Source organism: Toxotes jaculatrix, chromosome 11, assembly GCF_017976425.1.
Source record: "Toxotes jaculatrix isolate fToxJac2 chromosome 11, fToxJac2.pri, whole genome shotgun sequence".
Lineage (NCBI taxonomy): Eukaryota > Metazoa > Chordata > Actinopteri > Toxotidae > Toxotes > Toxotes jaculatrix.
This window is the reverse complement of record NC_054404.1, coordinates 7213230-7238758: the sequence shown is the minus strand read 5'-3', so window position 1 is coordinate 7238758 and position 25529 is coordinate 7213230. Positions and strand designations below refer to the sequence as shown.

The 25529-nt window shown below is 33.0% G+C and overlaps 1 protein-coding gene across 4 annotated transcripts in view; it reads right to left on the bottom strand.

The window, feature by feature from the left end:
* Window positions 1–17786: 17786 nt before the first annotated feature.
* Window positions 17787–25529, bottom strand: part of LOC121189655 (equilibrative nucleoside transporter 1-like) — a 30815-nt gene continuing 23072 nt past the window's right edge. For all 4 annotated transcript variants that reach the window (XM_041050010.1, XM_041050006.1, XM_041050007.1 and 1 more), the window contains exons 5-13: window positions 24915–25054; window positions 23634–23768; window positions 22628–22725; window positions 22285–22366; window positions 21977–22062; window positions 21550–21658; window positions 20777–20862; window positions 18717–18916; window positions 17787–18458 (exon numbers count right to left, since the gene is read on the bottom strand). In XM_041050010.1, coding sequence (XP_040905944.1) covers window positions 18347–18458; window positions 18717–18916; window positions 20777–20862; window positions 21550–21658; window positions 21977–22062; window positions 22285–22366; window positions 22628–22725; window positions 23634–23768; window positions 24915–25054 — 1048 coding nt within the window. In that variant the 3' untranslated portion in view covers window positions 17787–18346. The remainder of the gene's footprint in view (window positions 18459–18716; window positions 18917–20776; window positions 20863–21549; window positions 21659–21976; window positions 22063–22284; window positions 22367–22627; window positions 22726–23633; window positions 23769–24914; window positions 25055–25529) is intronic.

The window sequence follows — 25529 nt, the reverse complement described above, 5'->3', positions numbered from 1 at the left end:
ACCTCAAAATGTCGTAAAAAACGTCATACTATAGTAAGGCGTCAAAATCTGTGAAAAAAAGTCAAAAAATTTTTTGACCTCAAAATGTCATAAAAAAGGTCATACTATAGTAAGGCGTCAAAATCTGTGAAAAAAAGTCAAAAAATTTTTTGACCTCAAAATGTCATAAAAAACGTCATACTATAGTAAGGCGTCAAAATCTGTGAAAAAAAGTCAAAAAATTTTTTGACCTCAAAATGTCATAAAGAACGTCATACTATAGTAAGGCGTCAAAATTGGCCAAAAAAAGTCAAAAAAAATTTTGACCTCAAAATGTCATAAAAAACGTCATACTATAGTAAGGCGTCAAAATCTGTGAAAAAATGTCAAAAAAAATTTTGACCTCAAAATGTCATAAAAAACGTCATACTATATAAGGCGTCAAAATCTGTGAAAAAAAGTCAAAAAATTTTTTGACCTCAAAATGTCATAAAAAACGTCATACTATAGTAAGGCGTCAAAATCTGTGAAAAAAAGTCAAAAAATTTTTTGACCTCAAAATGTCGTAAAAAACGTCATACTATAGTAAGGCGTCAAAATCTGTGAAAAAAAGTCAAAAAATTTTTTGACCTCAAAATGTCATAAAAAACGTCATACTATAGTAAAATAGTAAAAAAATTTTTTGACCTCAAAATGTCATAAAAAACGTCATACTATAGTAAGGCGTCAAAATCTGTGAAAAAAAGTCAAAAAATTTTTTGACCTCAAAATGTCGAAAAAAGCGTCATACTATAGTAAGGCGTCAAAATCTGGGAAAAAGTCCAAAAAATTTTTGACCTCAAAATGTCATAAAAAACGTCATACTATAGTAAGGCGTCAAAATCTATGAAAAAAAGTAAAACATTTTTTTGACCTCAAAATGTCATAAAAAACGTCATACTATAGTAAGGCGTCAAAATCTGTGAAAAAAAGTCAAAAAAATTTTTGACCTCAAAATGTCATAAAAAACATACTATAGTAAGGCGTCAAAATTGGCCAAAAAAAGTCAAAAAATTTTTTGACCTCAAAATGTCATAAAAAACGTCATACTATAGTAAGGCGTCAAAATTGGCCAAAAAAAGTCAAAAAATTTTTTGACCTCAAAATGTCGAAAAAAAAGTCATACTATAGTAAGGCGTCAAAATCTGTGAAAAAAAGTCAAAAAATTTTTTGACCTCAAAATGTCATAAAAAACGTCATACTATACTAAGGCGTCAAAATCTGTGAAAAAATGTCAAAAAATTTTTTGACCTCAAAATGTCATAAAAAACGTCATACTATACTAAGGCGTCAAAATCTGTGAAAAAAAGAACAAAATTTTTTTTACCTGAAAATGTCATAAAAAACGTCATACTATAGTAAGGCGTCAAAATCGGTCAAAAAAAGTCAAAAAATTTTTTGACCTCAAAATGTCATAAAAAACGTCATACTATAGTAAGGCGTCAAAATCGGTCAAAAAAAGTCAAAAAATTTTTTGACCTCAAAATGTCATAAAAAACGTCATACTATAGTAAGGCGTCAAAATCATTGAAAAAAAGTCAAAAAATTTTTTGACCTCAAAATGTCATAAAAAACGTCATACTATAGTAAGGCGTCAAAATTGGCCAAAAAAAGTCAAAAAATGTTTTGACCTCAAAATGTCGAAAAAAACGTCATACTATAGTAAGGCGTCAAAATCTGTGAAAAAATGTCAAAACATTTTTTGACCTCAAAATGTCATAAAGAACGTCATACTATAGTAAGGCGTCAAAATTGGCCAAAAAAAGTCAAAAAAAAGTTTGACCTCAAAATGTCATAAAAAACGTCATACTATAGTAAGGCGTCAAAATTGGCCAAAAAAAGTCAAAAAAAATTTTGACCTCAAAATGTCATAAAAAACGTCATACTATAGTAAGGCGTCAAAATCTGTGAAAAAAAGTCAAAAAATTTTTTGACCTCAAAATGTCATAAAAAACGTCATACTATAGTAAGGCGTCAAAATCTTTGAAAAAAAGTCAAAAAATTTTTTGACCTCAAAATGTCATAAAAAACGTCATACTATAGTAAGGCGTCAAAATCTGTGAAAAAAAGTCAAAAAAATTTTTGACCTCAAAATGTCATAAAAAACGTCATACTATAGTAAGGCGTCAAAATCTGTGAAAAAAAGTCAAAAAATTTTTTGACCTCAAAATGTCGTAAAAAACGTCATACTATAGTAAGGCGTCAAAATCTGTGAAAAAAAGTCAAAAAATTTTTTGACCTCAAAATGTCGTAAAAAACGTCATACTATAGTAAGGCGTCAAAATCTGTGAAAAAAAGTCAAAAAATTTTTTGACCTCAAAATGTCATAAAAAAGGTCATACTATAGTAAGGCGTCAAAATCTGTGAAAAAAAGTCAAAAAATTTTTTGACCTCAAAATGTCATAAAAAACGTCATACTATAGTAAGGCGTCAAAATCTGTGAAAAAAAGTCAAAAAATTTTTTGACCTCAAAATGTCATAAAGAACGTCATACTATAGTAAGGCGTCAAAATTGGCCAAAAAAAGTCAAAAAAAATTTTGACCTCAAAATGTCATAAAAAACGTCATACTATAGTAAGGCGTCAAAATCTGTGAAAAAAAGTCAAAAAAATTTTTGACCTCAAAATGTCATAAAGAACGTCATACTATAGTAAGGCGTCAAAATTGGCCGAAAAAAGTCAAAAAAAATTTTGACCTCAAAATGTCATAAAAAACGTCATACTATAGTAAGGCGTCAAAATCTATGAAAAAAAGTCAAAAAATTTTTTGACCTCAAAATGTCATAAAAAACGTCATACTATAGTAAGGCGTCAAAATTGGCCGAAAAAAGTCAAAACAATTTTTGACCTCAAAATGTCATAAAAAACGTCATACTATAGTAAGGCGTCAAAATCTGTGAAAAAAAGTCAAAAAAAATTTTGACCTCAAAATGTCATAAAAAACGTCATACTATAGTAAGGCGTCAAAATCTGTGAAAAAAGTCAAAAAAATTTTTGACCTCAAAATGTCATAAAAAACGTCATACTATAGTAAGGCGTCAAAATCTATGAAAAAAAGTCAAAAAATTTTTTGACCTCAAAATGTCATAAAAAACGTCATACTATAGTAAGGCGTCAAAATCTGTGAAAAAAAGTCAAAAAAAATTTTGACCTCAAAATGTCATAAAAAACGTCATACTATAGTAAGGCGTCAAAATCTGTGAAAAAAAGTCAAAAAATTTTTTGACCTCAAAATGTCGTAAAAAACGTCATACTATAGTAAGGCGTCAAAATCTGTGAAAAAAAGTCAAAAAAAATTTTGACCTCAAAATGTCATAAAAAATGTCATACTATAGTAAGGCGTCAAAATCTGTGAAAAAAAGTCAAAAAATTTTTTGACCTCAAAATGTCATAAAAAACGTCATACTATAGTAAGGCGTCAAAATCTGTGAAAAAAAGTCAAAAAATTTTTTGACCTCAAAATGTCATAAAGAACGTCATACTATAGTAAGGCGTCAAAATTGGCCAAAAAAAGTCAAAAAAAATTTTGACCTCAAAATGTCATAAAAAACGTCATACTATAGTAAGGCGTCAAAATCTGTGAAAAAAAGTCAAAAAATTTTTTGACCTCAAAATGTCATAAAAAACGTCATACTATAGTAAGGCGTCAAAATCTGTGAAAAAAAGTCAAAAAATTTTTTGACCTCAAAATGTCGTAAAAAACGTCATACTATAGTAAGGCGTCAAAATCTGTGAAAAAAAGTCAAAAAATTTTTTGACCTCAAAATGTCGTAAAAAACGTCATACTATAGTAAGGCGTCAAAATCTGTGAAAAAAAGTCAAAAAAATTTTTGACCTCAAAATGTCATAAAAAACGTCATACTATAGTAAGGCGTCAAAATCTGTGAAAAAAAGTCAAAAAATTTTTTGACCTCAAAATGTCGTAAAAAAGGTCATACTATAGTAAAGCGTCAAAATCTGTGAAGAAAAGTCAAAAAAATTTTTGACCTCAAAATGTCATAAAAAACGTCATACTATAGTAAGGCGTCAAAATCTGTGAAAAAAAGTCAAAAAAATTTTTGACCTCAAAATGTCATAAAAAACGTCATACTATAGTAAGGCGTCAAAATCTGTGAAAAAAAGTCAAAAAATTTTTTGACCTCAAAATGTCATAAAAAACGTCATACTATAGTAAGGCGTCAAAATCTGTGAAAAAAAGTCAAAAAATTTTTTGACCTCAAAATGTCATAAAAAACGTCATACTATAGTAAGGCGTCAAAATCTGTGAAAAAAAGTCAAAAAATTTTTTGACCTCAAAATGTCGTAAAAAACGTCATACTATAGTAAGGCGTCAAAATCTGTGAAAAAAAGTCAAAAAAATTTTTGACCTCAAAATGTAATAAAAAAGGTCATACTATAGTAAGGCGTCAAAATCTGTGAAAAAAAGTCAAAAAATTTTTTGACCTCAAAATGTCATAAAAAACGTCATACTATAGTAAGGCGTCAAAATCTGTGAAAAAAAGTCAAAAAATTTTTTGACATCAAAATGTCATAAAGAACGTCATACTATAGTAAGGCGTCAAAATTGGCCAAAAAAAGTCAAAAAAAATTTTGACCTCAAAATGTCATAAAAAACGTCATACTATAGTAAGGCGTCAAAATCTGTGAAAAAATGTCAAAAAAAATTTTGACCTCAAAATGTCATAAAAAACGTCATACTATATAAGGCGTCAAAATCTGTGAAAAAAAGTCAAAAAATTTTTTGACCTCAAAATGTCATAAAAAACGTCATACTATAGTAAGGCGTCAAAATCTGTGAAAAAAAGTCAAAAAATTTTTTGACCTCAAAATGTCGTAAAAAACGTCATACTATAGTAAGGCGTCAAAATCTGTGAAAAAAAGTCAAAAAATTTTTTGACCTCAAAATGTCATAAAAAAGGTCATACTATAGTAAGGCGTCAAAATCTGTGAAAAAAAGTCAAAAAATGTTTTGACCTCAAAATGTCATAAAAAACGTCATACTATAGTAAGGCGTCAAAATCTGTGAAAAAAAGTCAAAAAATTTTTTGACCTCAAAATGTCATAAAGAACGTCATACTATAGTAAGGCGTCAAAATTGGCCAAAAAAATTTTTGACCTCAAAATGTCATAAAAAACGTCATACTATAGTAAGGCGTCAAAATCTGTGAAAAAAAGTCAAAAAATTTTTTGACCTCAAAATGTCATAAAAAAGGTCATACTATAGTAAGGCGTCAAAATCTGTGAAAAAAAGTCAAAAAAATTTTTGACCTCAAAATGTCATAAAAAACGTCATACTATAGTAAGGCGTCAAAATCTGTGAAAAAAAGTCAAAAAATTTTTTGACCTCAAAATGTCGTAAAAAACATCATACTATAGTAAGGCGTCAAAATTGGCCAAAAAATGTCAAAAAAATTTTTGACCTCAAAATGTCATAAAAAACGTCATACTATAGTAAGGCGTCAAAATCTGTGAAAAAAAGTCAAAAAAATTTTTGACCTCAAAATGTCATAAAAAAGGTCATACTATAGTAAGGCGTCAAAATCTGTGAAAAAAAGTCAAAAAAAATTTTGACCTCAAAATGTCATAAAAAACGTCATACTATAGTAAGGCGTCAAAATTGGCCAAAAAAAGTCAAAAAAATTTTTGACCTCAAAATGTCATAAAAAACGTCATACTATAGTAAGGCGTCAAAATCTATGGAAAAAAGTCAAAAAAAAATTTTGACCTCAAAATGTCATAAAAAACGTCATACTATAGTAAGGCGTCAAAATCTGTGAAAAAAAGTCAAAAAATTTTTTGACCTCAAAATGTCATAAAAAATGTCATACTATAGTAAAGCGTCAAAATCATTGAAAAAAAGTCAAAAAAAATTTTGACCTCAAAATGTCATAAAAAACGTCATACTATAGTAAGGCGTCAAAATTGGCCAAAAAAAGTCAAAAAAATTTTGACCTCAAAATGTCATAAAAAACGTCATACTATAGTAAGGCGTCAAAATCTGTGAAAAAAAGTCAAAAAATTTTTTGACCTCAAAATGTCATAAAAAATGTCATACTATAGTAAGGCGTCAAAATCTGTGAAAAAAAGTCAAAAAAAATTTTGACCTCAAAATGTCATAAAAAACGTCATACTATAGTAAGGCGTCAAAATCTGTGAAAAAAAGTCAAAAAATTTTTTGACCTCAAAATGTCGTAAAAAACGTCATACTATAGTAAGGCGTCAAAATCTGTGAAAAAAAGTCAAAAAAAATTTTGACCTCAAAATGTCATAAAAAACGTCATACTATAGTAAGGCGTCAAAATCTGTGAAAAAAAGTCAAAAAATTTTTTGACCTCAAAATGTCATAAAAAACGTCATACTATATTAAGGCGTCAAAATCTGTGAAAAAAAGTCAAAAAATTTTTTGACCTCAAAATGTCATAAAGAACGTCATACTATAGTAAGGCGTCAAAATTGGCCAAAAAAAGTCAAAAAAAATTTTGACCTCAAAATGTCATAAAAAACGTCATACTATAGTAAGGCGTCAAAATCTGTGAAAAAAAGTCAAAAAATTTTTTGACCTCAAAATGTCGTAAAAAAGGTCATACTATAGTAAAGCGTCAAAATCTGTGAAGAAAAGTCAAAAAAATTTTTGACCTCAAAATGTCATAAAAAACGTCATACTATAGTAAGGCGTCAAAATCTGTGAAAAAAAGTCAAAAAAATTTTTGACCTCAAAATGTCATAAAAAACGTCATACTATAGTAAGGCGTCAAAATCTGTGAAAAAAAGTCAAAAAATTTTTTGACCTCAAAATGTCATAAAAAACGTCATACTATAGTAAGGCGTCAAAATCTTTGAAAAAAAGTCAAAAAATTTTTTGACCTCAAAATGTCATAAAAAACGTCATACTATAGTAAGGCGTCAAAATCTGTGAAAAAAAGTCAAAAAAATTTTTGACCTCAAAATGTCATAAAAAACGTCATACTATAGTAAGGCGTCAAAATCTGTGAAAAAAAGTCAAAAAATTTTTTGACCTCAAAATGTCGTAAAAAACGTCATACTATAGTAAGGCGTCAAAATCTGTGAAAAAAAGTCAAAAAATTTTTTGACCTCAAAATGTCGTAAAAAACGTCATACTATAGTAAGGCGTCAAAATCTGTGAAAAAAAGTCAAAAAAATTTTTGACCTCAAAATGTCATAAAAAACGTCATACTATAGTAAGGCGTCAAAATCTGTGAAAAAAAGTCAAAAAATTTTTTGACCTCAAAATGTCGTAAAAAACGTCATACTATCGTAAGGCGTCAAAATTGGCCAAAAAAAGTCAAAAAATTTTTTGACCTCAAAATGTCGAAAAAAACGTCATACTATAGTAAGGCGTCAAAATTGGCCGAAAAAAGTCAAAAAAAATTTTGACCTCAAAATGTCATAAAAAACGTCATACTATAGTAAGGCGTCAAAATCTGTGAAAAAAAGTCAAAAAAATTTTTGACCTCAAAATGTCATAAAAAACGTCATACTATAGTAAGGCGTCAAAATCTGTGAAAAAAAGTCAAAAAAATTTTTGACCTCAAAATGTCATAAAAAACGTCATACTATAGTAAGGCGTCAAAATTGGCCAAAAAAAGTCAAAAAATTTTTTGACCTCAAAATGTCATAAAAAACGTCATACTATAGTAAGGCGTCAAAATCTGTGAAAAAAAGTCAAAAAATTTTTTGACCTCAAAATGTCATAAAAAACGTCATACTATAGTAAGGCGTCAAAATCTGTGAAAAAAAGTCAAAAAATTTTTTGACCTCAAAATGTCGTAAAAAACGTCATACTATAGTAAGGCGTCAAAATCTGTGAAAAAAAGTCAAAAAATTTTTTGACCTCAAAATGTCATAAAAAAGGTCATACTATAGTAAGGCGTCAAAATCTGTGAAAAAAAGTCAAAAAATTTTTTGACCTCAAAATGTCATAAAAAACGTCATACTATAGTAAGGCGTCAAAATCTGTGAAAAAAAGTCAAAAAATTTTTTGACCTCAAAATGTCATAAAGAACGTCATACTATAGTAAGGCGTCAAAATTGGCCAAAAAAAGTCAAAAAAAATTTTGACCTCAAAATGTCATAAAAAACGTCATACTATAGTAAGGCGTCAAAATCTGTGAAAAAATGTCAAAAAAAATTTTGACCTCAAAATGTCATAAAAAACGTCATACTATATAAGGCGTCAAAATCTGTGAAAAAAAGTCAAAAAATTTTTTGACCTCAAAATGTCATAAAAAACGTCATACTATAGTAAGGCGTCAAAATCTGTGAAAAAAAGTCAAAAAATTTTTTGACCTCAAAATGTCGTAAAAAACGTCATACTATAGTAAGGCGTCAAAATCTGTGAAAAAAAGTCAAAAAATTTTTTGACCTCAAAATGTCATAAAAAACGTCATACTATAGTAAAATAGTAAAAAAATTTTTTGACCTCAAAATGTCATAAAAAACGTCATACTATAGTAAGGCGTCAAAATCTGTGAAAAAAAGTCAAAAAATTTTTTGACCTCAAAATGTCGAAAAAAGCGTCATACTATAGTAAGGCGTCAAAATCTGGGAAAAAGTCCAAAAAATTTTTGACCTCAAAATGTCATAAAAAACGTCATACTATAGTAAGGCGTCAAAATCTATGAAAAAAAGTAAAACATTTTTTTGACCTCAAAATGTCATAAAAAACGTCATACTATAGTAAGGCGTCAAAATCTGTGAAAAAAAGTCAAAAAAATTTTTGACCTCAAAATGTCATAAAAAACATACTATAGTAAGGCGTCAAAATTGGCCAAAAAAAGTCAAAAAATTTTTTGACCTCAAAATGTCATAAAAAACGTCATACTATAGTAAGGCGTCAAAATTGGCCAAAAAAAGTCAAAAAATTTTTTGACCTCAAAATGTCGAAAAAAAAGTCATACTATAGTAAGGCGTCAAAATCTGTGAAAAAAAGTCAAAAAATTTTTTGACCTCAAAATGTCATAAAAAACGTCATACTATACTAAGGCGTCAAAATCTGTGAAAAAATGTCAAAAAATTTTTTGACCTCAAAATGTCATAAAAAACGTCATACTATACTAAGGCGTCAAAATCTGTGAAAAAAAGAACAAAATTTTTTTTACCTGAAAATGTCATAAAAAACGTCATACTATAGTAAGGCGTCAAAATCGGTCAAAAAAAGTCAAAAAATTTTTTGACCTCAAAATGTCATAAAAAACGTCATACTATAGTAAGGCGTCAAAATCGGTCAAAAAAAGTCAAAAAATTTTTTGACCTCAAAATGTCATAAAAAACGTCATACTATAGTAAGGCGTCAAAATCATTGAAAAAAAGTCAAAAAATTTTTTGACCTCAAAATGTCATAAAAAACGTCATACTATAGTAAGGCGTCAAAATTGGCCAAAAAAAGTCAAAAAATGTTTTGACCTCAAAATGTCGAAAAAAACGTCATACTATAGTAAGGCGTCAAAATCTGTGAAAAAATGTCAAAACATTTTTTGACCTCAAAATGTCATAAAGAACGTCATACTATAGTAAGGCGTCAAAATTGGCCAAAAAAAGTCAAAAAAAAGTTTGACCTCAAAATGTCATAAAAAACGTCATACTATAGTAAGGCGTCAAAATCTGTGAAAAAATGTCAAAAAAAATTTTGACCTCAAAATGTCATAAAAAACGTCATACTATATAAGGCGTCAAAATCTGTGAAAAAAAGTCAAAAAATTTTTGACCTCAAAATGTCATAAAAAACGTCATACTATAGTAAGGCGTCAAAATCTGTGAAAAAAAGTCAAAAAATTTTTTGACCTCAAAATGTCGTAAAAAACGTCATACTATAGTAAGGCGTCAAAATCTGTGAAAAAAAGTCAAAAAATTTTTTGACCTCAAAATGTCATAAAAAAGGTCATACTATAGTAAGGCGTCAAAATCTGTGAAAAAAAGTCAAAAAATTTTTTGACCTCAAAATGTCATAAAAAACGTCATACTATAGTAAGGCGTCAAAATCTGTGAAAAAAAGTCAAAAAATTTTTTGACCTCAAAATGTCATAAAGAACGTCATACTATAGTAAGGCGTCAAAATTGGCCAAAAAAAGTCAAAAAAAATTTTGACCTCAAAATGTCATAAAAAACGTCATACTATAGTAAGGCGTCAAAATCTGTGAAAAAAAGTCAAAAAATTTTTTGACCTCAAAATGTCATAAAAAACGTCATACTATAGTAAGGCGTCAAAATCTTTGAAAAAAAGTCAAAAAATTTTTTGACCTCAAAATGTCATAAAAAACGTCATACTATAGTAAGGCGTCAAAATCTGTGAAAAAAAGTCAAAAAAATTTTTGACCTCAAAATGTCATAAAAAACGTCATACTATAGTAAGGCGTCAAAATCTGTGAAAAAAAGTCAAAAAATTTTTTGACCTCAAAATGTCGTAAAAAACGTCATACTATAGTAAGGCGTCAAAATCTGTGAAAAAAAGTCAAAAAATTTTTTGACCTCAAAATGTCGTAAAAAACGTCATACTATAGTAAGGCGTCAAAATCTGTGAAAAAAAGTCAAAAAATTTTTTGACCTCAAAATGTCATAAAAAAGGTCATACTATAGTAAGGCGTCAAAATCTGTGAAAAAAAGTCAAAAAATTTTTTGACCTCAAAATGTCATAAAAAACGTCATACTATAGTAAGGCGTCAAAATCTGTGAAAAAAAGTCAAAAAATTTTTTGACCTCAAAATGTCATAAAGAACGTCATACTATAGTAAGGCGTCAAAATTGGCCAAAAAAAGTCAAAAAAAATTTTGACCTCAAAATGTCATAAAAAACGTCATACTATAGTAAGGCGTCAAAATCTGTGAAAAAATGTCAAAAAAAATTTTGACCTCAAAATGTCATAAAAAACGTCATACTATATAAGGCGTCAAAATCTGTGAAAAAAAGTCAAAAAATTTTTTGACCTCAAAATGTCATAAAAAACGTCATACTATAGTAAGGCGTCAAAATCTGTGAAAAAAAGTCAAAAAATTTTTTGACCTCAAAATGTCGTAAAAAACGTCATACTATAGTAAGGCGTCAAAATCTGTGAAAAAAAGTCAAAAAATTTTTTGACCTCAAAATGTCATAAAAAACGTCATACTATAGTAAAATAGTAAAAAAATTTTTTGACCTCAAAATGTCATAAAAAACGTCATACTATAGTAAGGCGTCAAAATCTGTGAAAAAAAGTCAAAAAATTTTTTGACCTCAAAATGTCGAAAAAAGCGTCATACTATAGTAAGGCGTCAAAATCTGGGAAAAAGTCCAAAAAATTTTTGACCTCAAAATGTCATAAAAAACGTCATACTATAGTAAGGCGTCAAAATCTATGAAAAAAAGTAAAACATTTTTTTGACCTCAAAATGTCATAAAAAACGTCATACTATAGTAAGGCGTCAAAATCTGTGAAAAAAAGTCAAAAAAATTTTTGACCTCAAAATGTCATAAAAAACATACTATAGTAAGGCGTCAAAATTGGCCAAAAAAAGTCAAAAAATTTTTTGACCTCAAAATGTCATAAAAAACGTCATACTATAGTAAGGCGTCAAAATTGGCCAAAAAAAGTCAAAAAATTTTTTGACCTCAAAATGTCGAAAAAAAAGTCATACTATAGTAAGGCGTCAAAATCTGTGAAAAAAAGTCAAAAAATTTTTTGACCTCAAAATGTCATAAAAAACGTCATACTATACTAAGGCGTCAAAATCTGTGAAAAAATGTCAAAAAATTTTTTGACCTCAAAATGTCATAAAAAACGTCATACTATACTAAGGCGTCAAAATCTGTGAAAAAAAGAACAAAATTTTTTTTACCTGAAAATGTCATAAAAAACGTCATACTATAGTAAGGCGTCAAAATCGGTCAAAAAAAGTCAAAAAATTTTTTGACCTCAAAATGTCATAAAAAACGTCATACTATAGTAAGGCGTCAAAATCGGTCAAAAAAAGTCAAAAAATTTTTTGACCTCAAAATGTCATAAAAAACGTCATACTATAGTAAGGCGTCAAAATCATTGAAAAAAAGTCAAAAAATTTTTTGACCTCAAAATGTCATAAAAAACGTCATACTATAGTAAGGCGTCAAAATTGGCCAAAAAAAGTCAAAAAATGTTTTGACCTCAAAATGTCGAAAAAAACGTCATACTATAGTAAGGCGTCAAAATCTGTGAAAAAATGTCAAAACATTTTTTGACCTCAAAATGTCATAAAGAACGTCATACTATAGTAAGGCGTCAAAATTGGCCAAAAAAAGTCAAAAAAAAGTTTGACCTCAAAATGTCATAAAAAACGTCATACTATAGTAAGGCGTCAAAATCTGTGAAAAAATGTCAAAAAAAATTTTGACCTCAAAATGTCATAAAAAACGTCATACTATATAAGGCGTCAAAATCTGTGAAAAAAAGTCAAAAAATTTTTGACCTCAAAATGTCATAAAAAACGTCATACTATAGTAAGGCGTCAAAATCTGTGAAAAAAAGTCAAAAAATTTTTTGACCTCAAAATGTCGTAAAAAACGTCATACTATAGTAAGGCGTCAAAATCTGTGAAAAAAAGTCAAAAAATTTTTTGACCTCAAAATGTCATAAAAAAGGTCATACTATAGTAAGGCGTCAAAATCTGTGAAAAAAAGTCAAAAAATTTTTTGACCTCAAAATGTCATAAAAAACGTCATACTATAGTAAGGCGTCAAAATCTGTGAAAAAAAGTCAAAAAATTTTTTGACCTCAAAATGTCATAAAGAACGTCATACTATAGTAAGGCGTCAAAATTGGCCAAAAAAAGTCAAAAAAAATTTTGACCTCAAAATGTCATAAAAAACGTCATACTATAGTAAGGCGTCAAAATCTGTGAAAAAAAGTCAAAAAATTTTTTGACCTCAAAATGTCATAAAAAACGTCATACTATAGTAAGGCGTCAAAATCTTTGAAAAAAAGTCAAAAAATTTTTTGACCTCAAAATGTCATAAAAAACGTCATACTATAGTAAGGCGTCAAAATCTGTGAAAAAAAGTCAAAAAAATTTTTGACCTCAAAATGTCATAAAAAACGTCATACTATAGTAAGGCGTCAAAATCTGTGAAAAAAAGTCAAAAAATTTTTTGACCTCAAAATGTCGTAAAAAACGTCATACTATAGTAAGGCGTCAAAATCTGTGAAAAAAAGTCAAAAAATTTTTTGACCTCAAAATGTCGTAAAAAACGTCATACTATAGTAAGGCGTCAAAATCTGTGAAAAAAAGTCAAAAAATTTTTTGACCTCAAAATGTCGTAAAAAACGTCATACTATCGTAAGGCGTCAAAATTGGCCAAAAAAAGTCAAAAAATTTTTTGACCTCAAAATGTTGAAAAAAACGTCATACTATAGTAAGGCGTCAAAATTGGCCGAAAAAAGTCAAAAAAAATTTTGACCTCAAAATGTCGTAAAAAACGTCATACTATAGTAAGGCGTCAAAATCTGTGAAAAAAAGTCAAAAAATTTTTTGACCTCAAAATGTCGAAAAAAGCGTCATACTATAGTAAGGCGTCAAAATCTGGGAAAAAGTCCAAAAAATTTTTTACCTCAAAATGTCATAAAAAACGTCATACTATAGTAAGGCGTCAAAATTTATGAAAAAAAGTAAAACATTTTTTTGACCTCAAAATGTCATAAAAAACGTCATACTATAGTAAGGCGTCAAAATCTGTGAAAAAAAGTCAAAAAAATTTTTGACCTCAAAATGTCATAAAAAACATACTATAGTAAGGCGTCAAAATTGGCCAAAAAAAGTCAAAAAATTTTTTGACCTCAAAATGTCGAAAAAACGTCATACTATAGTAAGGCGTCAAAATCTGTGAAAAAAAGTCAAAACATTTTTTGACCTCAAAATGTCATAAAAAATGTCATACCATAGTAAGACGTCAAAATCTGTGAAAAAAAGTCAAAAAATTTTTTGACCTCAAAATGTCATAAAAAATGTCATACTATAGTAAGACGTCAAAATCGGTCAAAAAAAGTCAAAAAATTTTTTGACCTCAAAATGTCGTAAAAAACGTCATACTATAGTAAGGCGTCAAAATCTGTGAAAAAAAGTCAAAAAATTTTTTGACCTCAAAATGTCGTAAAAAACGTCATACTATAGTAAGGCGTCAAAATCTGTGAAAAATTTCAAAAAAATTTTTGACCTCAAAATGTCATAAAAAACGTCATACTATAGTAAGGCGTCAAAATCTGTGAAAAAAAGTCAAAACATTTTTTGACCTCAAAATGTCATAAAAAACGTCATACTATAGTAAGGCGTCAAAATCGGCCAAAAAAAGTCAAAAAATTTTTTGACCTCAAAATGTCATAAAAAACGTCATAATATAGTAAGGCGTCAAAATCTGTGAAAAAAAGTCAAAAAATTTTTTGACCTCAAAATGTCATAAAAAACGTCATACTATAGTAAGGCGTCAAAATCTGTGAAAAAATGTCAAAACATTTTTTGACCTCAAAATGTCATAAAAAACGTCATACTATAGTAAGGCGTCAAAATCTGTGAAAAAAAGTCAAAAAATTTTTTGACCTCAAAATGTCATAAAAAACGTCATACTATAGTAAGGCGTCAAAATTGGCCAAAAAAAGTCAAAAAATTTTTTGACCTCAAAATGTCGAAAAAAACGTCATACTATAGTAAGGCGTCAAAATCTGTGAAAAAAAGTCAAAAAATTTTTTGACCTCAAAATGTCATAAAAAACGTCATACTATAGTAAGGCGTCAAAATCTGTGAAAAAATGTCAAAAAAATTTTTGACCTCAAAATGTCATAAAAAACGTCATACTATACTAAGGCGTCAAAATCTGTGAAAAAAAGAACAAAATTTTTTTTACCTCAAAATGTCATAAAAAACGTCATACTATAGTAAGGCGTCAAAATCGGTCAAAAAAAGTCAAAAAATTTTTTGACCTCAAAATGTCATAAAAAACATCATACTATAGTAAGGCGTCAAAATCGGTCAAAAAAAGTCAAAAAATGTTTTGACCTCAAAATGTCATAAAAAACGTCATACTATAGTAAGGCGTCAAAATCATTGAAAAAAAGTCAAAAAATTTTTTGACCTCAAAATGTCATAAAAAACGTCATACTATAGTAAGGCGTCAAAATCTGTGAAAAAATGTCAAAAAAATTTTTGACCTCAAAATGTCATAAAAAACGTCATACTATACTAAGGCGTCAAAATCTGTGAAAAAAAGAACAAAATTTTTTTTACCTGAAAATGTCGAAAAAAACGTCATACTATAGTAAGGCGTCAAAATCTGTGAAAAAATGTCAAAACATTTTTTGACCTCAAAATGTCATAAAAAACGTCATAGTAAGGTGTCAAAATTGGTCAAAAAAAGTCAAAAAATTTTTTGACCTCAAAATGTCGGAAAAAACGTCATACTATAGTAAGGCGTCAAAATCTGTGAAAAAAAGAACAAAATTTTTTTTACCTGAAAATGTCATAAAAAACATCATAGTATAGTAAGACATCAAAATCTGTGAAAAAAAGAACAAAAATTTTTGTCCTCAAAATGTCATAAAAAACGTCATACTATAGTAAGGCGTCAAAATCGGTCAAAAAAAGTCAAAAAATTTTTTGACCTCAAAATGTCATAAAAAACGTCATACTATAGTAAGGCGTCAAAATCATTGAAAAAAAGTCAAAAAATTTTTTGACCTCAAAATGTCATAAAAAACGTCATACTATAGTAAGGCGTCAAAATTGGCCAAAAAAAGTCAAAAAATTTTTTGACCTCAAAATGTCGAAAAAAACGTCATACTATAGTAAGGTGTCAAAATCTGTGAAAAAAAGTCAAAAAATTTTTTGACCTCAAAATGTCATAAAAAACGTCATACTATACTAAAGCGTCAAAATCTGTGAAAAAATGTCAAAACATTTTTTGACCTCAAAATGTCATAAAAAACGTCATAGTATAGTAAGGAGTCAAAATCAGCCAAAAAAAGTCAAATTTTTTTTGTCCTCAAAATGTCATAAAAAACGTCATAGTATAGTAAGGCATCAAAAAATGCCAATAAAAGTCATTTTTTTGTAAGACCTCAAAATGTCATAATAAACGTCATACCGCCATAAGGCGTCAAAATATGCCAAAACTAGAACTAATCAACATTGTTTATCAGTTGACAATTACCAACAATTTTCATAGTTTCAGCTTCTCAAATTCTAGGATTTTTTTGTTTTCCTTGTAATTGATTAAATAATTTTGTAATTATTTTAATAAGTACAATTACAAAACTATTAACTATTAACAAGACATTTAAAAGTGTCACTCTGCACAACTGTGATGTTATTAGTAGCAGCTTTTTATTAAATAATTAAAAAGTAGATGCAATGGTAAAATGCTGCTTACACAATTATTTATCTCACCTACAAGGCCATTTTTCTGCTCTGCTTTGATATGTTTAGTATATTTTCCTGATTTTAATTGGAGTATTTTTACAGTGTAGTATAGTCCACCACTGGAATTAAGCACAGAGCTGTCTGTACCAGCAGAGGGACCCGTTCACCTGATAAAGCTGCCAGATCATCTCTAACCTTATTAAGAGTGTGTTTCCAAAAATGACCAACAGGTGGAGCCAGATTCTTAAAAATACAGTTTTATTTTATCACAGAACTGTTTTAGGCTGCAATATAAGTAACATTTAAATGGTCCATGCCAGACTCCCATAACAACCAAAACCCTGTGCATGGAAGAACAGACCAACGTTGTGCTTTTAAACAAACAGGCTGTTAGGATGAATGCAGCTGGTATTATGACAAATAGTGTACAACTAAAGCAGACTTTAAAAAAAAAAAAAGAATTAAAAGGCCACAAAAATGCAAAGGAACAAATTTCACACTGACAGGCAGATGGTCTTTTCTTCCCCCTCATTCATAAAAACAAAACTCAGGAAGAGTTTGGAAACACTACTAAAAACTACTTCTGGTATAAAACGTATCTTCCATGAGAACATGTCTGAGGGGAAATGGCATAGACTTAAAAAAAAAAAAAAAAAGTATAACAATGGCACATTTCATGTCACCAACAGCTTTTTTGCTGCTTTCAAAATACTTTGTGGCAAAATCTCCCATGTGTTTTATCAGGAAGACACAGTAACAGCAGAAACTTCACATGTGGAGTGAAAATCTAGACAGAAAATGTGACACCTGTTTCCATTTGGTGAATGTGGAGTGTCAAGCTGAAGTAACAGTGATAAAACAGACACAGAGTAGCAAAACTTTATCTAAAACGACAGGAAAGACGCATTTACCAACGCTTGCTGAGGTTAAAACCTCATCTTCAGCATTTAGTCCATCCTTATTGCCGTGACTCTACTGATTTGTTATGCGGATGCTTACAAACACAACTGACCGGAGTTGAACACTGAAGTAGACAGAGGGAGCGAAGCGGTTTACGGGGTCATGACCTCCCTTCCAAGTTCATCGTTTTCCCACGAAGTCTTTGTGTATTTGGCTTGATCAGAGTTCAAAGCTGCAACAGTTCAGAGTGACGTAATGGTAGCGTTTCACGTTTGATGTGCAAAAACTCCTGCTGAGGATAACGGTTCACAAAGTGATGAGTTACATTTAACAGCTAATGCAGACGAGCCAAACACCTGCATCTAAGAGCCTCATGTATTAAAATGTGTTAAGACTTTATTTACACACCATCATAACTTCAGATAAATTCTAAGCATGTGATTGTTTCAACAAAAGAGTTTTAACTTCATTAATGTAATCTAATGTCACTTTTTAAAAAAAAATAATTTTGTGCAAAAGAACGTTTTATAAATGAGGCTCTGGGATGCGTGTAGGATGTGAGGCTGGATGTTTCAAGATTTGGCTTTTGTTTTGTAATGTCTGAGAAAATTTAAAACACACCTAGAGGAATTTCTGCTGTCTTCTACATGATGAATCCACTGCAACTGATATATTGGGTTTTTTTTTTTAATTTTGGTTTTGATTTGCTTGTGAGTTAATCTCTTTATCTCTGAGAAGCAGTCTCTTTGATCAGTGGTGTCGATTGGGAAAATGCTCCCCAGAAACCAGAGAAGCTGCTGAGTTTGGAGGGAAAAAAAAATTCAGTAACATATTTTAGCTTATATTGTTGCCATGATGGCAGAATGAGGCGAATCTCTGTTGTTCGCTTCAGAAGACCGAGGTTCTCTAGTCTTCCGGTCGGCTATGCCACCTCCACTCAGTCGGAGATTGATGTAGAGGAGCAAGACGAGTCCAGTTGTTGAAAGATTCTCCCATTAAGGGTTGTGACAGGGAGAGTTGCTGGAGGGGAGGTGGTCTACTGTGCTTCTACTGAAGGTTTTAGATTATGGCCCGGAAAGCAAATGACACTGCAGCACCCAGCGCCAAGCCGAGGGACAAGAAGAAGGCCATGATGGCTCCTGCTGTCTCAGCCTCATGTTGCGGCACCTTCCTATACAGAGACAACAGAGGGACAAAATTCATTAGGAGTGTGGTTCTCCTTTAAACACAACAGTGTTTGTGGGAAAGCATAGATATAATTCTACATTACTTAAAGGAATAATTTAGCATTGTGAGAAATATGTTTATGGCCTTCATCTGTAGTTTGGTTCTGTCTGAAGTTTGTGTGTCAGTAATGTGTTTTATACACAAACTGTTTTTACATTTCTGTTAGTGTACTGATTAATATGTGTGTGTGTGTGTTCCTTACTTAGGTCCAAAGCACATGCAGAGACTGGCCAGGTATCCGTTGGAGAAGGAGAAGAAGATCATGAAGATGATGTACCAGGCGTCGTGGCTAAACACCACAGGGAGGTAGTATCGAGGCTCGACGTTGCACAGCATGAACAGAGGGATGAAAACAACCCGCAGACCCACCAGGACAGGAAGCCAGATACTGTCTTTACCCGGCTGGAGAGAGAGAGACAGAGCAACATCAGCCACAAGGTCAGAAAACTGATAACTTCAACTAATAACACTGTCACATACCTTTGGGTGTTTTGTTTCCTCTGTGTGTGTCCTTCAGTGTGGTTATGTCGTATAAGTTTGTCTGGACAGTTTTATGTGCCATAAACTGTGTTTTTCAATGTCAAATTTTGAATGTATATTCTGAACGTGTGGCAAAGCAAAGCCCGTTTCTTAATGCCTTCGCTATTGATTTGGGTTAACAATCTTATATGTAACTTGGGAGAAAGAAAGCAAAAGACACAACTGACACAAGCACCTCAGAGGAAACTGTCAGGATCCTGACCAGTGTTGTCTGATGGTAATAAATAAACTCACATGGTCCTGGAGCAGCTGACTACTGTTATCTGCGCTAGTATCAAGAGGCAGCATTCCAGTGCAGGTCAGACTGTGACTAGCTAACTAACTGCACTCAGTTTGTACAGAAGGACTTGATTCAATTTGATTATTTCCTCTTGATTGCAGGAAACTAGAATCATTTGTTAATTTCTGGACAAAAGGGGAAAAGAACATCAAACTGATTACTGCTAGTATAAGGAAGACTGCCTGACGTCCTCATGTCTGTGAATATATAATTATGCCAGTTTAGGTAATTAAATCTAAAGGAGGTGAATGAAAGTATCAAACAGAGACATCTGACCAAGAAGATGCATAACAGCCAAATACTGGAGGAGTCAGTGTGAGGCCAAATAGGACATGGGTAACCGATGGATGGCTGGAAATACCGTGAACTGAAAATGATCTGTTAAAGCAGCAGAATAGAAATGAGCCAGAATTTAAGCTTGCCTTACACCAATCACTTGTAAGCTGTCAAACTTTAAAAGTGCTCTCTGTCCTTGCTGTCATCCAGCTGCCGTTTCAGCAAGGCGACCATTCGTGACCCTCCTCCACTGTGGTTTGCCCGACACTCTCCAATCAAACCCTCCATTCCGAAGGCTCCTTCTAAGAGGACGTCACAACCTCGAGTCCCATTTACTCATCACCACCATCAGTGTCTTGGCTCTGGGGTGAGTTCATTCACATCGGAAGCATCGGAAGAAAAAGTCTTCTAATTTTCCTTCGTTCTTCTTGAAGTCTCTCCTGATTGAAATGCATTTATAACAACAGACATATGATGCGCAGATGTGCAGCAGGGCTTTTTAGTTGTTCAATAACCTCTGAGCTGCCATCGTGCATCCACATGTGCCTGTTAGAGAAGGAGGAGGAGCAAACCTTCATAATCCCCACCATCACAGCCAAAACCACTTCCTTTACACAGCAAGCCAACACACAGACACACGCTAACAAGCTGCTCTCCAAAACAAACCTCTGATCTCAGCAACAAAACTTGTCCTTCATTTTCAAACTAAACTCTGTGACTGATGTTTTTCTGCCGTTCCACTCACGACTCAGAGATTTATTTGTGTGTAAACAGTTTACGCAGCCAAAGTCCCGTAGCACCGCACACCAGCCACACAACAGCATAAGATCGCAAATATTTTGATGTGGTCATTTTAAATGGACGCTATATGGAAAAAGTGTTTACAAACAAGTCCATGGTCACTTGATTGATTTGATGGTGGGGCTGCAAGAGGCGGCAAAGTCGAAGCCCTTGTTACTGCCATTACTACGTTTGTACATTTTTAAATATGCTCCAGTAGGATTGCAGGGTCCTCACCAGTCAAGCTTGCCCGTATCCACAAAGACCTGAGACTAGTTTGCAGCTGTGATCCAGGGTTTTTAATCACCTGTGCGGCACAGATAATCTCCAGAGCAGGTAAGAAAGACCGAGCATGTTGGTATAATGTGTTGTGGTGTTTAACTGACCCACATACAGACGGCCGTCAGACTCCTGCCAGCCCAGTCCATCACGTTGAAGAGGAGGAAACATGACACAGGGATGAAGTAAGTTTCTGGAAAAGGAGCAAAGCAAAAAAGCTGTTAACAAGACTGAGACTGAAGACGTCTTTGCTCGAAAGGAAACTACACTCACATCAAATATCCAACCTCTGTGTGACTGCAAGGTGGAACTGAATGTTTGTGGCTTCCTCCTTTGTGGAGAATGGCAGCTGCTGTCAGTTTGGGTTCACAGCTGTTATTAAGGATTCCAGTTACGACTCTGAGAAGTATCAAAAGGTCCTGAGGAACTTCACACGCTTCTGTTACTTTGATACCTTTTTTTAGCTGCGACTCCAGGTCGTGTGAATCCAGGCTGACATCAGCTTCTTTGCTCCATGAGGGAGAAAGCTGCAAAGTTTTCAAAGCTACCTTGCAAGCAAACATTAAAAGGATACTACATACTACATAGATACTACATGTGAAACTACTTTTGATTGTTTCACAACTAGTTGTCCTTGAAAACAGAAGAATTTCTTGCCCCACAGATCACCCAGTCGTTCTGTCTGAGGTTAGGATTAAACATTGTCCCAGCCTACAATCTTCTCATTGGGAAACAAAAAAAGATTTATTCCCTAATGAGTTTGGGGATAAATGTTTTAAAAAGGGACAAACCCTTGGCAGTCATCCCTCTAAAATAATGTCAGATTATCAGAGTTACTGGCTCACTAGCTTTGTGCAGAGAGAAGAAAACGGTGACTCACCCCAGGCGCCTCCCTCTGCTACAGTGGACTTGACCTCGACGGTCACGGCTGGGAATGTTCCGATGGTGACGGTGAAGATGAAGCACACTGACAGAGCCATCACCCAGATCTGATTAGAGAGCATAGGAGGAAAATGATCAATATCGTGCAACCAGTTTAATCGCTGTCCTACAGGTGGAAGTTGCAAAATACATTTATAGGTGAGAGGAGCTGGCTGTGGGATGCTTTAAATGACAGGATGTACATCTACAGCTGTAACTGCTTGATCAAATAGCAAGAGGTGACATTTTAAATTACTCAGATGAGGACTGTTGGTTGCTTAAAGATCTATTAATATTTATAAAATATTCAAAATATTCTGGATGCAGAATCTGATGGTCACGCACACTGATTTGTGTCAATTTGCACGAGAAAGTCGTCGTTTCACCTGTTTGAAGATGTTTACCACAGACACGCTGGGTTTGGCCTCGTCCTCCATCAGGCTCACCACTGGTCGCTTCTCCGCTGGACTGTCTGAGAAACAAACAAACAGCTCTGCATTATTATGTTGGTCGAGTGACACTTGCAATTGGAGCACTGGACATAAAATTCTCCTGATTGCATCACCGGTACAAGACATGAGCAACTGTTTTCCAAAATGTCTGGTTCTACCTATTAAACATATAAAACTGATGGCCATAACATAAACTTTAAGTATTATTAAGATATCCAGACCAATGAGCGTACTGAATGTACCTTTTTTGAGTAAGTCCATCTTGTTCTCCTCATCAGCAGAGGGTCTGGATCCATTGCTTTCGATGTAGTACTGGAAAAACTCCTGTTGACGAAAGTGACAAGAATAATGAGTCAAGGAGGACAGCATGCTGCAAATTCTCAGTATTAGACGTGTTTTCTAACTCGGAGAGTTGTAGAGACACTCAACACTTATCAAGTTTACAAAGTGCTGTCCAAAAAAGTACAAAGTTAATTAGAGCAAAATGGGAGCACATGGCCGTAAAACAAATACCTCATGATAACAACACTACAAACAATTTAACTCTGTAAAACCATGTTTAGTTTAGAGAACATGTGGTCTTACCATCCTGGGCAGAGCGAGGTAGGACATGATGGCCAGAAGAATAACAACACAGGCTGTGATGAAGTAACCAAACGCACTGTCCTGCAGAGCCGATCCAGCTGCACACAAAGACGAATGACAAACACCCATTAGTGTTTTTAACATCCCAAGTATTGATGCAATTCAGTTTTTCTTGTGGGCCACAGCTTCAGGCTAATACACTGGCAAGTTTCTGCCAGTCAGTATTCCTCTTTTAAAAATACATTGTTAGATTCCAGTTGTTTGATTATATATTTTTACTGGAGCTGAAAGTAGTGATTACTTTCATTATCGTGTAATCTGCCAATTATATTCTTGATTGTCATCAAAGGCTTGCTTTCCCCAAATATAAACATGAACACATTAGCAATCTAGGACTAGCAGTATGCTGCGATTATCCAGTATTTGAGCAACATGACAACACTTTTCATAATTCCCCTGCAAATCATCAGCTAATGTTAGCAGAGTCACATGCACTGAGAAGCTGAGCTGAGAGATACTGAGTGCAGCCTTCTGTAGCAGCTCACAGAGAAAGCCAAATCTGACAGGAAAAAAATCTTCTGAGGAACTAGTTCTGTATCCTCAGTAATTCTGCCAAATTCCCTGAGCAGCCAGCAAATGTTATTGTTGATCACTTAACATTGGACAAGACAAAATTCATCACTGAACACATTTAATGTTGAGCAATATTTGTGTGAATGTGAGTTTTAAAACGTTTCTTTTAGTTAGTTAAAGTTCACTTCTCTGTAACTTTGTATTTTATGAGTAGTTCAAATTACAAATTGTGAAAGACAGGGGAATGAATTTTTCTAGAAACAGCATTACAGTAGGGAGGGGAGCAAGCAGAAGTTTTGTTTTGCACAACAACACTTACAACATGTCAAAAACTGACACTCCTTCCTTTAAAGTTAATGTACAGTCCTGGCAGGTCTGTTGAGTTGTGCTAATGACAGAAGAGGTGTAATAGTGCTCTGTGTGTGAGACATACTGGCCAGAGCGCAGATCATGGAGAAAGCGGCGAAGGTGCCGGCCAGCCCCTGTCCGCTCATGATGGGAGCGGTGTAGGAGGCAGGCAGCATCCCTGCCAGCCCGAACAGACTGCCCTGAAGAATCGCTCCGAACGCTGGGCAGGCACAGGGAAAACAAGAGAAGGGTGTTAGAAGAATTAGCACACTTCAAACAGTCACTGTGAAACAGAAAAAACAAACACATCGCCCCACAGCATCGGAAAAAGAGGCCAGTAAAAATGAAGTGCCGTCACAAACGGTGAGAGATGACACCCTTTCTGAAAACAACATGGTGCAAAGTAAATGTTTTAAATAAGTTATATAATTATTATTTTCCTTATCTCGCTTTACACCAGTGGTTCTCAAGCTGGAGGGTGGGCCCCCCATGGGGAGGCACAGAGCCACTGCAGGGGGGCATGAATGACCAGAGGCAAAATATACAGTGAAACTAAGTTGAATGAATATTTATCTAAGGAAAATAAACAGTTTACTGATGCTATCGTGCTGGGGCATGATAGAGAACGTTTCAGAAACACTGCTTTACACAAAGCCAATAAGACCTTTTCATACCAACATGCATCACATCAGTGGATTACAGCAGTTTATGTAGCAAGTTTGGAACCTAATCAGCTGCAGAAATCTTGTAACGTGTCCATTAAGATGAATATTGTAGTGTCAATATCAAAGCTTAAAGGTCCCCTCTAAATAAAACACGATGGGCTGCTCCTCATGAGGATCTGGGGGTCAGGACTGGCGCAACGGGAATAAGGAGGGGGGTGAGCTTATCCCTGCTGCTCACTGAGGCATTGTAAATAAACAAACACAGCGAGATTACAGACTGTGTTCTGAAGCTCAGTGTGATACAGCAGCATGTGTGTGCATCTATACGAGAGGAATTTTCCCAACCCAGTGGATGCAGATGATTTTGATCAAAGAAGAAAACACGTGGACATAATCATTTGCATGAGCTCAGCATGGAAATGAGTTTAAGGCACTCCTTAAACTATTGCAGTGGAGTTTTGTAAACAGGATCAAGGAGGTGGACACCATTTTCCTACATAGCTATCCAGCTGCATTCACAAAACATACCAACAACTGAAATGTCAGCTGAGAATGATATCTGTGGGATGAACACATCTTTTGCTACTGACTGGCGAGGGCAAAACAATAAAATCACACCCTTCCAAACAACAAATCTGAAAACATGAAGGCAGTGTCAAGCAGAATGACAATCATTACTACTTATGTATTCAGAAACTCACAGTTGATGCAGATAATTTTGATCATTGTAAGGGTGAAGAAGGGCAGCGGGGCCATGTCCACCTTGACCAAAACCGCTGTCAGAAGGAAAACCACCAGGATGACTGTCAGGCTGCCTGAGATACGCAGCTTCTGAGGAATCCTGAGACACACACACAGGGTGAAAACAACAGAGAGAAATAAAACTTAAATATTCACTACAACAAAACCCAAACCCCACCTGTCAATTAGCCATACACATTTTAGAGGTAGTTAATGAAACACATGATATATCGAAATGGAAGTTTTTTTAGTCCCTAAAAGTACTGACATCAGCTACAAAAACTGAAAATGCAATAAAATGAAACAGGGAGAAGTTGTCTCTGTCCACAGAGGAAAGTCCTTTGCTCATGATGAGGCATAAATAAGGTGAGTATATTGAGGAACAGAGGGACGGCATGGTCAAAAGAACAGAGATGACGTTCAGAAGAGGAACAGGGAGAGGTAAAGATGGGAGTAGAGAACATAAATAGCATTCCTGGGTGTGTTTGTTCTGGGGAAGAGTCAGCCGTGGTCGGGGTCCACCCCAGATCTCTCTCAATCCGACTCTAATTAAAGCAAACATACTGGAGGCACAC